Below are 16,144 nucleotides of genomic sequence, written 5' to 3'. Positions count from 1 at the left end.
TAGGAGTTCAAGATCAGCCTGGCAACAATGTGAGACCACATCTCTACAAACAAATATTTTTTAATTTAAAAAAGGAAAAGAATGAACTTGTAAGGGTATATGAACTCACCAGAATTGCATATGTGAATTCTCCAGTCTCCATGATGCCATATCCCCATAATCTTGTATCCCCCCTCACTCATACACCATACTCATATATCATATATCATTCTCAAAAAGGTCTTTAGGCCAGGCACGGTGGCTCATGCCTGTAATCCTACCACTTTGGGAGATGTAGGCGGGTGGATCACCTGAGGTCAGGAGTTTGAGATCAGCCTGGCCAACATGGCGAAACCCCGTCTCTACTAAAAATACAAAAATTAGCGGGGTGTGGTGGCAGGCGCCTGTAATCCCAGCTACTTGGGAGGCTGAGGCAGGAAAATCCCTTGAACTCAGAAGGCAGAGGTTGCAGTGAGCCAAGATCTTGCCATTGCACTCTACCCTGGGTGAAAGAGCGAAACTCCTTCTCAGACAAAACAAAACAAAAAGGTCTTTAGTCCGTTTTGAAGATTTATTCCAGTTTACTCTTTGTCACCTACTGCCTCCTGGCTTTGTCTCCTTCTATGCAAACTACAAACAAATGTTTATATCCCCACTTGAAAATACCTCTGGCACTTAAATGAGAAGCTACCCACAATTTTGACCATACACTGTCTGATTTAATACCCTTTAGTGATTGTCCGTGGGTTAAAGTTGAAATTTGCCCTCTGTTCATACCATTCCCTCTGTCTGGAATGTCCTACTTCCATCTCTCTCTTCTATAACCCTTCCTCCTTTCTGAAGTCTACTTAACTCCTGGTCGTTCTCTTTTTATTTTTGATACAGAGTCTTGCTCTGTCATCAGGCTAGAGTGCAGTGGTGTGATCTCAGTTCACTACAACTTCTGCCTCCTGGGTTCAAGCGATTCTCGTGCCTCAGCCTCCCGAGTAGCTGGGATTACAGGCATGCGCCATCACACCCAACTAGTTTTTGTATTTTTAGTAGAGACGGGGTTTCACCATGTTGGCCAGGATGGTCTCGAACTCCTGAACTCATGATCTGCTCGCCTCGTCCTCCCAGTGAGCCACCGTGCCCGGCCTCCTGATCATGCTTTTTTTTTTTTTTTTTTTTTTTTTTGAGACGGAGTCTCGCTCTGTCACCCAGGCTGGAGTGCAGTGGCATGATCTTGGCTCACTGCAAGCTCCGCCTCCCGGGTTGATGCCATTCTCCTGCCTCAGCCTGTCCAAGTAGCTGGGACTACAGGCGCCCGCCACCACGCCTGTCTAATTTTTTTGTATTTTTAGTAGAGACGGGGTTTCACCATGGTCTCGATCTCCTGACTTCGTGATCCACGTGCCTCGGCCTCCCAAAGTGCTGGGATTACAAGCGTGAGCCACCGCGCCTGGCCAATCATTCTTAATTATTCTTTGAGGGCCAGACATGATGGCTCATGTCTGTAATCCCAGCACTTTATTTATTTTGAGATAAGGTAAAAACATTTCACCTAAGGTGGAATGCAGTGGCATGATCTCCTCTCATGCAACCTCTGTCTCCTGGCTCAAGCGACTTCTCTCAGCCTCCTGGGTAGATGGGACCGTAGGTGCATTTTTTTTGTATTTTTTGTAGTTATAGGGTTTCGCCATGTTGCCCAGGCTGGTCTCAAACTCCTGGGCTCAAGTGATCCATCCACCTCAGCCTCCCAAAAGTGCTGGGATGGGTGCAGTGGTTCACACCTGTAATCCCAACATTTTGCAAGGTCGTGGCAGACAGATCACTTGAGCCCAGGAGTTTGAGACCAGCCTGGGCAACATGGTGAAACCCCATCTGTACAAAAAATACAAAAAACTTAGCCAGCCATGGTAATGCATATTTGTGATCCTATCTACCTGGGAGGCTAAGGTTGGAGGGTCACTAGAGCCTAGGAGACATTGCAGTGAGCCATATTCGTGCCACTGCACTCCAGCCTAGATGACAGAGTGAGATCCCGTCTCAAAAAATAAAAAATTTGGCTCGGCGTGGTGGCTCACACCTATAATCCCAGCACTTTGGGAGGCCAAGGCAGGTGGATCACCTGAGGTCAGGAGTTTGAGACCAGCCTGGCCAACGTGGTGAAACCCCGTCTCTACTAAAAATACAAATATTAGCTGGGTGTGGTGGTGCGCCCCTGTAATCCCAGCTACTTGGGAGGCTGAGGCACGGGGATTGCTTGAACCCAGGAGGCAGAGGTTGCAGTGAGCTGAGATTGCACCATTGCACTCCAGCCTGGGCAATAAGAGCAAAACTCTGTCTAAAAAAAAAAAATTCTTCTTTGAGAGTTTCCTGAGATTCCATTGTTTCTTTGATTTCCACCTTTCTTAAGCTATAACTTCTTCAGTCATTGCATTTAATAGAGAAATGGTTTTACATTAGCCGGGCATGGTGACTCATGCCTGTAATCCCAGCACTTTGGGAGGCTGAGGCAGGTGGATCACCTGAAGTCGGGAGTTTGAGACCAGCCTGACCAACATGGTGAAACCCTGTCTCTACTAAAAATACAAAAATTAGCCGTGCATGGTGGCTGGCACTTGTAGTCCCAGCTATACGGGAGGCCCTGAGGCAGGAGAACTGTTTGAACCTGGGAGGCAGAGGTTGCAGTGAGCCGAGATTGCGCCATTGCACTCCAGCCCGGGCGACAGAACGAGACTCCATCTCAAAAAAAAAAAAAAAAGAAAAAAAGGAAATGGTTTTACATTTTAAAACTTCTTTTAGGATTTGTTATAGTATAGGTCTGCTGATAATGCATTCTCTCAGGTTTGTCTCGGGAATGTCTGAAATTATCTTCATTTTGCCTTCATTTGAATATAAGTATATTTGTGTGTAGGTGTATGAGAGAGAGAAAAAAAAATTGTATGCTTTCTCCCTAAGATTGAGAACAAGGCAGGAATGTCCATTCTCATCAATTCTATGTTCTGGAATCTTAGCCAGCATAATACAGCAATGAAAAGAAATAAAAGGGCTGGGCGCGGTAGCTCATGCCTGTAATCCTAGCACTTTGGTAAGCCAAGGCGAGTGGATTGCTTGAGCCAAGAATTGGAGACCAGCCTGGGCAACATGGCGCAACTGTGTCTCTACAAAAAAATAGAAAAATTAGCTGAGCATGGCAGTGTGCACCTGTAGTCCCAGCTACTCAGGTGGCTGAGGTGGGAGGATCACCTGAGCCTGGGGAGGTCAAGGCTGCAGTGAGCCGTGATTATACCACTGCACTGCAGCCTGGGTAATAGAGTAAGATCCTATCTCAAAAAAAAAAAAAAAAAAAGAAAAGGAAGAAGTAAAAAATAAAAACTTCCCCTATTCAAAAATGATATAATTTTCTATATCGAAAATCCCAGGGAATCTATAGGTGTAGAGTACAAGAATAACACATAAAATCCATCCATTTCTTTGTTTTTTTTTTTTTTGAAACAGAGTTTCACTCTTGTTGCCCAGACTGGAGTGCAATGGTGCTGTCTGGGCTCACTGCAACCTCTGTCTCCTGGGTTCAAGTGAGCCTCCTGCCTCAGCCTCCTGAGTAGCTGGGACTACAGACATGCGCCACCATCCCAGTTAATTTTTTATTTTTAGTAAAGACCGGGTTTTACCATGTTGGTCAGTCTGGTCTTGAACTCCTGACCTCAGGTGGTCCACCCGCCTTGGCCTCCCAAAGTGCTGGGATTACAGGCGTGAGCCACTGTGCCCGGCCAAAATCCATCTATTTCTATATTTAAGCAATGAAAACTGGAAACTAAAATTTAAAAACGATACCATTCACAATAGCTCCTCTGAAATAAAATACTTTGGTATAAATCTACAACATGAGCAAGATTTGTATGCCGATTGCTACTGAAAGAAATCATAGGCTGGGCACGGTGACTCACACCTGTAATCCCAGCACTTTGGGAGGCCAGGGCAGGCAGATCACCTGAGGTCAGGAGTTTGAGACCAGCCTGGCCAAAATGCCACCACACCCAGCTAATTTTTGTATTTTTAGTAGAGACAGAGTTTCACTATGTTGGCCAGGCTGGTCTCGAACTCCTGACCTCAAGTGATCCACCCGCCTCAGCCTCCCAAAGTATTGGGATTACAGACATGAGCCACCACGCCCAGCCTAAGTTTTCACTATCTACCTAGAATTTATACTTTACCACTTCAAGTTCAACGTAGAACCATACTGCCATATAGGTCCCTTTATTCTCTACTATTTATGTTGTAGTTACTTGATTTTTCTTCTTTTTTTTTTTTTTGACAAGGTCTTGCTCTGCCGCCCACGCTGGAGTGCAGGGTCGTGATCTCAGCTCACTGCAACTTCTGCCTCCCGGGTTCAAGATTCTCCCATGTCATCCTCCTGGATTACAGGCACATGCCACTGTGCTTGGCTAATTTTATTATTTTGTAATCAAGACTAGTCACTATGTTGCCCAGGCAGCTCTTGAACTTCTGGGCTGAAGCAATCCTCCCACGTTGGCCTCCCAAAATGTTGGGATTACAAGCATGAGCCTGCACCTGGCTTGTAGTTATTTTATACATTACATCTACATACGCTTAAAACCTCATCCGGCCAAGCACAGTGGCTCACGCCTGTAATCCCAGCACTTTGGGAGGCCGAGGCAGGTCGATCATGATGTCAGGAGATCGAGACCATCCTGGCTAACACGGTGAAACCCCGTCTCTACTAAAAGTACAAAAAATTAGCCGGGCATGTTGGCGGGTGCCTGTAGTCCCAGCTACTCAGGAGGCTGAGGCAGGAGAATGGCGTGAACCCGGGAGGCGGAGCTTGAAGTGAGCCGAGATGGTGCCACTGCACTCCAGCCTGGGCAGCAGATAGACTCCGTCTCAATCAATCAATCAATCCATCAATCAATAAATCCTCATCCAGCCAGGTGTGGTGGCTCACACCTGTAATCCCAGTGCGTTGGAAGGCCACAGCAGGAAGAACACTGGAACCCAGGAGTTTGAGATCAGCCTGGGCAACATAGTAAGACCCTGTCTCTACAAAAAAATTTTTTTAATTAGCCTAGCATGCTGGTGTGTGGTAGTACATGCCTACAGTCCCAGGTACTTGGGGCAGGGCACTAGTAAGTGGGAGGATCCCTTAAGTCCAGGAGGTCAAGGCTGCAGTAAGAGCTAAGAGTATACCACTGCACACCAGCCTGGGCAACAAAATGTGACCCTGTCTCAAAACCTGCCTCATCCAACAATGTAACAATTTTGCTTTCAACCATCAAGTTCTTTTAAAGAACTCAAGGTGAGAGGCTGAATGCAGTGGCGCATGCCTGCAATCCCAGCACTTTGGGAGGCTGACGCAAGAGGATTGTTTGAAGTCAGGAGTTCAAGACCAGCGTGAGTAACAAATCATAGACAGTGTCTCTACCAAAAAAAAAAAAAAATGCTGGGCATGGTGGATGGTGGCACATGCCTGTGGTCCCAGCTGCTCCAGACACAGGAGGATCACTTGAGCCCAGAAGTTTGAGGCTGCAGTGAGCTATAATCATACCACTATGCTGTAGCCTGAGCAACAGAATGAGACCCTGTCAATAACAAAAAAAAAAAAAAAATCAAGATGAGAAGAATAGTCATTTATGTTTACCTGGATATTTAGCATTTTCCTTGCTCTTCATGCTTTCCTGGTGTTTCAAGATTCCTTCTATATCATGTCTCTTCCATCTGAACAACTTCCTAAAGCAGATACTTCAGAGCAAGTGTGTTGACAAGAGAGTCTCTTAATTTCTCTTCATATGAGAATGTCTTTATTTTGCCTTCCTTAGAATATTATCATTTGAGGCTGGGCACAGTGGCTCATGCCTGTAATCCCAGCACTTTGGGAGGCCGAGGCAGGTGGATCACCTGAGGTCAGGAGTTTGAGACCAGCCTGGCCAACATGTTGAAACTCCATCTCCAACAAAAATTAGCTGGGCTGGTGGCGTGCACCTGTAATCCCAGCTACTTGGGAAGCAGAGGCAGGAGAATTGCTTGAACCCAGGAGACGATTGCAGGGAGACAAGATGACACCACTGCACTCCAGCCGGGGCGACAGACGGAGACTCCATCTCAAAAAATATATGTATTATCACTTGATACAAAATTCTGGGTTTTAGTTCTTACAGCACTTTAAAATGTCTACTTCCTTCTGTCGTTCATAATTTCATGAGACATCTGCAATTATTCAGATCTCTCAAATAATGCATTATGTTTAGCTGCTTTCAATAATTTTTTTTTTTGTATTGTAATTATGATATGTCTGGGCATGGATTTCTTAGGCTTTATTCTTTTTGGTATTCACCAGGCATCTTAAATCTGTAGGTTTATGTCTTTGATCAAATTTAGGGTGTGTGCAGCCATCATGTCTTCAAATATTTATCTGTATCACACATTTTCTTTTGTGATGTTAATCACAGGAATGTTAGGCCTTTTGGTGTGGTCCCACAGATTCCTGAAGTTCTACTTATATTTTAAGTTTTTGTTTTTTCTGCTGTTCAGAATGAGTAGTTGATGTAATTACATAATTAGTATCCACCTCCTTTTCCTCCCTTTTTTTTTTTTTTTTTTTGAGAGACAGTCTTGTTTTGTTGCCCAGGCTGGAGTGCAGTGGCGTGATTTCAGCTCACTGCAACCTCCAGCTCAAGCTCCTGGTTCAAGCAATCCTTCCACCTCGGCCTCCTGAGTCGCTGGGACTATAGGCACACCATCACACCCAGCTAATTTTCTGTATTTTTAGTAAGACAGGGTTCTTACCATGTTGGCCAGGCTGGTCTCCGGCTTCTGGCCTCAAGTGATCCATGCGCCTTGGCCTCCCAAAGTGCTGGGATTACAGGAGTGACACCACTGTGCACGGCCAGTATCAACCTATCTTCAAGTTCACTTATTTTTTTTCCTCTGACATCTTCACTCTGCTATTGAGACTATCCATTGAGTTTTTTATTTTGGTTATTTTTCCGTTATAAAATTTCTTTTTGATACTTTATATCTTTGATTTCTTTGCTGAGACCTATCTTTCATTTCATGAGTGTTCATCCTCATTTGGAACATTTTTTTGGGGGACGGAGTCTCACTCTGTTGCCCAGGCTGGAGTGCAGTGGCGTGATCTCTGCTCACTGCAAGCTCCGCCTCCCAGGTTTACACCATTCTCCTGCCTCAGCCTCCCAAGTAGCTGGGACTACAGGCACCCACCACCACGCCCGGCTAATTTTTTGTATTTTTAGTAGAGGTGGGGTTTCACCGTGTTAGCCAGGATGGTCTTGATCTCCTGACCTCGTGATCTGCCCACCTCGGCCTCCCAAAGTGCTGGGATTACAGGCATGAGCCACCATGCCCAGCCTGGAGCATTTTTATAATGGCTACTTTTTTTTTTTTTTCAGATGGGGTCTCGCCCTGTTGTGCAGGCTGGGGTGCAGTGGCACGATCTCAGCTCACTGCAGCCTCCGCCACCGCCTCCCGGGTTTAAGCGATTGTCCTTCCTCAGCCTCCCGAGTAGCTGGGACTACAGGTGCCCGCCACCACGCCCGGGTAATTTTTTTGTGTTTTTAGTAGAGACGGGGTTTCACCACATTGGCCAGGCTGATCTTGAACTCCTGACCTTGTGATCTGCCCGCCTCAGCCTCCCAAAGTGCTGGGATTACAGGCGTGAGCCACCGCGCCCGGCCTATAATGGCTACTTTCAAGTTTTTGTCAGAAAATTCTAGCATCTACGGTATATCAATACTGACTTTTTCTATGTTGAAATTTTCCGTTTTTGTTTTTGTTTTTTGTATACTAAGTTATTTTGGATTGTATCCTGGACATTTTGAATAATACGTTATGAGACTCTGGTTTTTTTTTTTTTGGAGATGGAGTCTCTCTCGGTCACCCAGGCTGGAGTGAGTGCAGTGGTGTGATCTCGGCTCACTACACCACCCAGGTTCAAGTGACTGTCCTGCCTCAGCCTCCCAGTTAGCTAGGACTGCAGGCGTGTGCTACCACACCCGGCTAATTTTTGTATTTTTAGTAGAGACAGGGTTTCACTATGTTGGCCAGGCTGGTCTCGAACTCCTGACCTCAGGTGATCTGCCTACCTTGGCCTCCCAAAGTGCTGGGATTACAGGTGTGAGCCACCGCGTCCAGCCAAGATTCTGGATCTTATGGAGAATTTTGACCTTGTTTTGACAAGTATTAAACCTGGTTGGGTTCAGGCCACAAGTTCCAACCAGGCTTTTTTGATCTGAATGTCAGTTTCAAAGCCTTTTCCTTTCTAGGCAGATCTCTTTGTAGGCAGTGGTCTTTTCCTTAGTTCAGTTCTCAAAATCTTTGGTATGCTCCTTAGGATTAGATCCACATAAGTATAGTTTGGAGGGGGAGCCCAGCAGTTCATAAGCAACTTAATGGGGTCACTTGCCCAATCTCTTCCCTCTCTGTGATGTCCCCAGTACTTTCCTGTTCCCTGGGGCTCCCTGTTTAGTTCTCTGACCAGAAAGTGAGGCTTTACTTGTCCAACTCTGCCAGTGTCATAACTGCATCTGAATCCAGGACAAGGTGGCAAAAGGACACAGAGAGAAAACGAGCAAAAGAGATTCAACCCATCTTCTTGGGGCCCCATGCTTTATTAATTTATATATTTATGAGATGGAGTCTCACTCTGTCACCCAGGCTGGAGTGCAGTGGCACAATCTTGGCTCACTGCAACTCTGCCACCTGGGTTCAAGTGATTCTCCTGTCTCAGCCTCCCGAGTAGCTGGGATTACAGGTATGCACCACCACACCCCACTAATTTTTGTATTTTAATGGAGACAGGGCTTCACCATTTCGGCCAAGCTGGTCTCGAACTCCTGACCTCAAGTGATCGCCCCGCCTCAGCCTCCCAAAGTGCTGGGATTACAGGCATGAGCCACCGCGCCCAGCCCCATGCTTTGTTATTTTATTTCCAATTGGAGAGGAAGGTTTGCCTGTCAGTTTTAGGTGCATACTGGCTCTTATTGCCACCTCCGTTGCTACCAGGAAGCTCCTTTTCTACTCCCTGAGCCTGAACTAGAGGGACTTCTCCTAGAGCTCTCTGTCTGTGCTCAGCTCCTTCCAAGTTTTGGGCTACCTTGAGTCCAGCCTGCAGACCACTAGAGACAAAAAAATGGAGCTAGGTGTGCTAGCAGAGGCCTGTAGTCCCAGTTACTCGGGAGGCTGAGGTGGGAGGATTGCTTGAGGCTAGGAGTTCAAGACCAGCGTGGACAACATAGTGAGAATCCTGTCTCTTACAAAATAATTTTTTTTAAATGGTCACCAGGTTTAATGGTACTTCAAATTTACATCTTCTCCCCTAATCTACCTGTTATTATTTACTTTTCAGGATCTTGAAGTAGCTGCTTCATGCATCCTGACCAGGTTTTATAGCTGCCTTCTGTGGGAGGGAGACAGGAGAGTATATGTAGTACATCTTCCTCAAAACTGGGACCTCTCTGGTTGCTTTTAGGGTTTTTTTCTCTTTAACTTTGGTTTTCTTCAGTTTGACCATGGTGTGCCTATGTGTAGTTTCCTTTGTATTTTTCTTGGTTGAGATTCACTCAGTTTCTTGAAATGTACATTAATGACTTTCATCGATTTCGGAAAATTTTCTGTCATTATCCCTTCACAGATTTATTTTGCTTCCTTCTCACCTTTTGAGACTCTAATGATTATACATGTGCTATTCCTTTGATACTGTCCTCCATTTCTCTTATGCTTTATTCTTTCTTTTATTCTACATGTTTTCTCTCTGTGCTTCAGTTTATATAATTTTATCCATCCATCTTTGAATTATCTGAGTCTTTTGCTGTGCTTAGTCTTTTGTGTTTTTTTTTTCTTGCCTTAAACGAAAAAATCCTAAATATACCTTAAAATAAAAAATATTAAACTTGGCCAGGCACAGTGACTCGCACCTGTAATTCTAGCACTTTGGGAGGCCAAGGTGGACAGATCACTTGAGGTCAGGAGTTCGAAACCAGCCGTGCCAACATGGTGAAACCCCGTCTCTACTAAAAATACAAAAAAATTAGCTGTGCGAGGTGGTGGGCACCTGTGATCTCAGCTACTCAGGAAGCTAAGGCAGGAGAATCGCTTGAACCCAGGAGGCAGAGGTTGCAGTGAGCCGAGATCACGCCACTGCACTCCATCCTGGGCGACAGAGCAAGACTCTGTTTCAAAAAAAAAAAAAATTGTTCATCTCATTGTATATTTTTTTTATTTCTCTTGTTTGAAATAAGTGATGGAACTGGAAGCATAAATAACTATTATTAACTGTATCATTTTTTTTTCCAAAAGGAGTTTTTAAAATATTCTATTATTAGTTGAAGCCTCTCCATTTTCTAATCTGGAATAAGACTTTAAAAAGGAACAAATAATAGAAGAGGGAGTATATTTTTCTTCCCTCTATAATAGCTGACTAGCTCCTCTACGAATAAGGAAGATTATACTGTTCATTTATTCAGCTTTTTAGCAAATATTTGACTGCCTACCATGCGACAAGTTGAAGATTTTTTTTTTCCTCTTTTGAGACAGGGTCTTGCTGTGTCGCCCAGGCTGGAGTGCAGTGGCACAATCATGGCTCACTGCAGCCTCGATCTCCCTGGGCTCAGGTCATCCTCCCACCTCAGCGTCTCAAGTATCTGGGACCACAGGTGTACACCACCAACCTGGCTAACTTTTGTATTTTTTGTAGATATGGGGTTTCACCATGTTGCCCAGGCTGGTCTTGAACTTCTGGGCTCAAGCAGTTCACCTACCTCGGCCCCTCAAAGTGCTAGGATTACAGGTGTGAGCCACAGTGCCTGCCCAAGTTGAAGGTATCTAAACTTGGTTAAATGACAATGCATTCTACCACTTAACAGAGTTTGCCCCAAATCCATTTAATATCATACTTTGAGTTGTATACCAATTCCCCTGCCTCCAAGAATTCAGCGGGAGAGACTAGGTAGTCTTAGGTAGTCTGGCTTCACTTGGCATTCCTTTCTTCCTCATTTCATTTTATTCCTAACCAGAGTTTTTTCTTTTCTTTTTTTTTTTTGGAGACAGTGTCTCGCTCTGTCACACAGGCTGGAGTGCAGTGGTACAGTCATGGCTCACTGCAGCCTCAAACTCCTGGGCTCCAGGAATCCTTCTGCTTCAACCTCCTGAGTAGCTAGGACTACAGGTGCATGCCACCATACCTGGCTAATTTTTAAAGTTTTTTTGTAGAGAGGGGTCTCGCTTTGTTGCCCAGGTTTGTCTTGAACCTTCCCAGCTTCAAGCAGTCCTCCCACCTCCGCCTCCCAATGTGCTGGGATTACAGGCAAAAGCCACCACGCTTGGCAGCAGAAAAAGTTTTATCAAACATGTATTAAGTCTGTGCCAGGCAATTTACTGAGCACTAGGAGATACAAAGACCACTAAAACATAATCCCTAGCCTTAATGGAATTTTACATTTCAGTAGGACATAAACATAAATAGGTACCACAAGGTATTAGAAATATGATAGAAATAAATATGTGGTGCAGGGGAGGCAGAGTAGAACTAGTCATTTCTACCATAGGCAAAAAAGTTTACTAGGGGAGATTAAAACTGACAGTGAGTCTTATAATGTGAGTAGAAGTTGCCTGGAGAGGATGGGATAGGAGAAAAAATTATTTTCCAGCAAAATATCGTGTAATTTATTTAAAATACAAAAATAGCCCAGTGAGACTTTTGGTATAAAACTTGAAGGAAATTTTTATTTTTCTAATTTATCTCTTCCCCCTAATTTTAAAAAATCTTTAAAGGTTATCAACTGGCAAACATCTCTTCACATTCCACCACAAGCTAAACTCAGTCCTGAAGCTTCTGATCTTATTATTAAACTTTGCCGAGGACCCGAAGATCGCTTAGGCAAGAATGGTGCTGATGAAATAAAAGCTCATCCATTTTTTAAAACAATTGATTTCTCCAGTGACCTGAGACAGCAATCTGCTTCATACATTCCTAAAATCACACACCCAACAGATACATCAAATTTTGATCCTGTTGATCCTGATAAATTATGGAGTGATGATAACGAGGAAGAAAATGTAAATGACACTCTCAATGGATGGTATAAAAATGGAAAGCATCCTGAACATGCATTCTATGAATTTACCTTCCGAAGGTTTTTTGATGACAATGGCTACCCATATAATTATCCGAAGCCTATTGAATATGAATACATTAATTCACAAGGCTCAGAGCAGCAGTCGGATGAAGATGAACAAAACACAGGCTCAGAGATTAAAAATCGCGATCTAGTATATGTTTAACACACTAGTAAATAAATGTAATGAGGATTTGCAAAAGGGCCTGAAATGCGAGGTGTTTTGAGGTTCTGAGAGTAAAATTATGCAAATATGACAGAGCTATATATGTGTGCTCTGTGTACAATATTTTATTTTCCTAAATTATGGGAAATCCTTTTAAAATGTTAATTTATTCCAGCCGTTTAAATCAGTATTTAGGAAAAAATTGTTATAAGGAAAGTAAATTATGAACTGAATATTATAGTCAGTTCTTGGTACTTAAAGTACTTAAAATAAGTAGTGCTTTGTTTAAAAGGAGAAACCTGGTATCTATTTGTATATATGCTAAATAATTTTAAAAGACAAGAGTTTTTGAAATTTTTTTGAAAGACAGTTTTAGTTTTATCTTGCTTTAACCAAATATGAAACATACCCCGTATTTACAGAGCTCTTTTTTCCCCTCATAACCTTCTTTTTGGTACAAAATAAGCTAGAGAAATTAAGCCATCGTGTTGGTGAGTGTTCCTAGGCTAATGATAATCTGTATAAGTCACATCCTGAAACTAAGGAATACAGGGTTGAAAAAATATTAATATGTTTGTCAGAAGGAAAAATAATGCATTTATCTTCCCCCCCCCGCACCACCCCGTGGAATATTTAATCTATTTAATCTTCTTGCATTTATTTCTCAAGAATTACTGGCTTTAAAAGAAGCCAAAGCACTACTAGCTTTTTTTCCATATTGGTATTTTTGATGCTGCTTCCAATTTTAAAAGGGAACAAAGCTTCCATAAATCAAAATTTTCAATACTAAAAGCTAAAATATTTTTCACCATCCTAAGCAGAGAATTATTTTCATTTTCATATACTTTTCCTGTGTAGTAACTATTTTGATTATATCATCAATGTTACCTGTTTCCTCTTTCAGAACAGTGCTGCATATACAGATTGTTATTGGCAAAGGAAAATCTGGCTATCTGGCAATATTTTACCTAAGGGCAGATTAATTGGTGAAAAAATTAACTCTTAAGATGGCCATTAATAATTAGGAAAGTTTACAGAGTGGTCTTAGTAGAAAATTCAAGTCCTCCTAATTTATTTAAGGTTAAATAATGTGTTCAACATGCCTATTATGTATAATGCTTAGGTTCTAAGGAAGATTAAGGTTTCATACCAAAATACATGTAGCTTATCTTTTAGGAAGGGGAAAAAGGCTCTATGTTGACCGTAGTAAAATTTGTATTGTATTTTATTTCCTTTTCTTATTAAGCTCCACTGATAAGGGATTGTTTTTATCAAAAGTTACTATTTGTGGATTGGAGGCATAATTTTAATGATTTTCATACTTTTAGCTTTCTTCGCATAAAAGCTAATTGAAACTGTATGTGTAGTAACATTAAAGGCAGAGATGTTGCAGTTGAATTGGAGAGTCAGGGCAAAGAACACTTATTAGCCCACACTTCCCACCTTTCTAGAGGTGGTCCTTTCAGAGCTCAGCCTGAAAACCTACTACTGTGTTATCGTGGGTCTTTCGGGGTTAGTGGTTCTTTTGAGAATCTGAAGGAAGCTGTGGACTCTTCCCAGAAAAAAAAAAAAAAACATCAACACATACACATACAATGTTGCATGCAGTTTCAAGGGATTTTGGACATATTGAAACCTATCACAGGCTCTAGGTTATGGACCTCTGTCCCATGAGAAAATTGATACATTAAGCCTAAGAACTTTGTTTTTAACTTACCAGTCACTACTCAGCACATCTTATATAAGCTGATAATTTGTGATGGAAAAGGTCTGTAGCATGTGATATAAGGTGACCCTATCAATGCCTTTCTTGCTAACATTAAGTTGTTTTAAATATATCATTTGGAGTGGACTGAAATGTTGGGCTCATTACAAGCTTGATACAGAAATATTTCTGAAGGATTTGTAATCAGAATTGTAAGACAATGTACTACCATGAAATGGCAGTCTTCACCTCATGGTTCATGGAACATTTGGTTAGTCCCATAAAATCCTATGCAAAACAAAGTAGTTCAAGAATTTTTAGGTGGGTACTGACATTTATAAGGTGTTCCTCTTACTCTTTGGGCTTTTTCAGTCTGATTATTTAAATTTTCAATTAGTTGTTTTACTTTTGGACTAAGGTGCAATACAGTAGAAAATAACTTTGTTACATTTATGTGTAGGAAAACTAAGGTGCTGTCTCCTCCCCCTTCCCTTCCCACAAAATCTGTATTCCCCCTATTGCTGAAATGTAACAGACACTACAAATTTTGTATTCTTTTTTTGCTTTTTGTTTTGAGACAGGGTCTCACTCTATCACCCAGACTGGAGGGGAGCGGCGCTTCACAGCTCACTGCATCCTCAACCTTGGGGGCTCCGCAGTCCTCCCACCTCAGCCTCCCAAGTAGCTGGGCATGCGCCACCAAGCCCAGCTAATTTTTGTATCTTTAGTAGAGATAGGGTTTCACCATGTTGCCCAGGTTGGTGTGAAATTCCTGGGCTCCAGTTATATGCCCACCTTAGCCTCCCAAAGTGCTGGGATTACAGACGTGAGCCACCATGCCTGGCGCAAATATGTATTCTTTTAAAATTTCCTCTGATACTATAAGCCTTTTGCATTTATCTGAAGCAGTATACATGCCTTTGGTATCAGCAATTTTAACAGTTTGGATATACTTATCGGCTATCTTATTCCAAAACTACATCTGCTTCTTCCAGTATAGAATCTGGTGCTTCCTGACCAAAAAGATGAGAAAAACAATGTTAAAAATATAGATGCTTTCCATTGAAATGGAGTGAAAACATTGGTTCTATATGTTTTCTTTTAAAATAATTCTTATTAAAAACTTGGTGTCTTTATTATACTTACCCTTTTTATGCATATCAATAGTATTTATAAGATGTGTTCTATAATTATGTAATTGTAGATACTGTTATGTATTGTCCAGTGATATCATAAGGCAGGCCCTACTGCTGTATCTTTTCTACCTTCTTATTTGTAATAGAAACTATAGAATGTATGACTAAAAAGTCACTTTGAGATTGACTTTTTAAAAAAGTTATTACCTTCTGCTGTTGCAAAGTGCAAAACTGTGAGTGGAATTGTTTTATTCTGACTTAATGTGTTAGAAATTAGAGAATACAGTGGGAGGATTTTTAGACATTGCTGCTGCTGTTACCCAAGGTATTTTAGATAAAAAAATTTTAATAAACATCCCTTTGGTATTTAAAGTGGAACATTTAGCCTGTTCATTTTAATCTAAAGCAAAAAGTAATTTGGGTCAAAATATTGGTTATTTGTAAAGCGCCTTAATATATCCCTTTGTGGAAGGCACTACACAGTTTACTTTTATATTGTATTGTGTATATAAGTATTTTGTATTGAATCAGTGGCAACATTAAAGTTTTATAAAATCATGCTTTGTTAGAAAAGGAATTACAGCTTTGCGATATAACTAATTGTTTCACATAATTCTGAATGTAATAGATACGAATAATCAGCCTGTGTTTTTAATGAACTTATTTGTATTTTCCCAATCATTTTCTCTAGTGTAATGTTTGCTGGGATAATAAAAAAAAATTCAAATGTTTCAATTATGTGTGGAAAGCTAATTTTTACACTGCTTAACTATGTTGTTTTCTAATTCAAAAATTTATGTAAATCTTTTTATTCTCTGAGAAAGTTATGATTAAAATTTTGATGCTTTGGAATTAAAATAACCAATGATAGTACTTAGGTTAAGGCAAACTGAGTATCATGTAAATGTCAAATGTTTTCATTTAAATGTTTTCACTTTGTCCAATATAAGTACAATATTTCCTGTTAAAGGCTTCCATTAGATTACAGGTTTAGAATTTAATGATTAAATTCTACATTTAGTACCAT

General features: G+C 41.7%; 1 protein-coding gene across 3 annotated transcripts in view; it reads left to right on the top strand.

Annotated features, from left to right (window-relative positions):
• The window catches only part of LATS1 (large tumor suppressor kinase 1), a 58,465-nt gene extending 42,613 nt beyond the window's left edge, over positions 1-15,852 (top strand). For 2 of the 3 annotated variants that reach the window (XM_030809825.1, XM_030809826.1), the window contains one exon: positions 11,767-15,852. In XM_030809825.1, the coding sequence (XP_030665685.1) occupies positions 11,767-12,276 (510 nt within the window). In that variant the 3' untranslated portion in view covers positions 12,277-15,852. Of the gene's footprint in view, positions 1-4,909; positions 5,009-11,766 lie in introns of all 3 variants that reach the window. The other variant, XM_030809827.1, reaches the window with a different exon arrangement.
• Positions 15,853-16,144: the final 292 nt, after the last annotated feature.

Source organism: Nomascus leucogenys, chromosome 3 (assembly GCF_006542625.1).
Source record: "Nomascus leucogenys isolate Asia chromosome 3, Asia_NLE_v1, whole genome shotgun sequence".
Taxonomy (NCBI): domain Eukaryota; kingdom Metazoa; phylum Chordata; class Mammalia; order Primates; family Hylobatidae; genus Nomascus; species Nomascus leucogenys.
The sequence above is the reverse complement of the archived record's forward strand: the minus strand, read 5'-3'. Positions and strand labels throughout refer to the sequence as shown.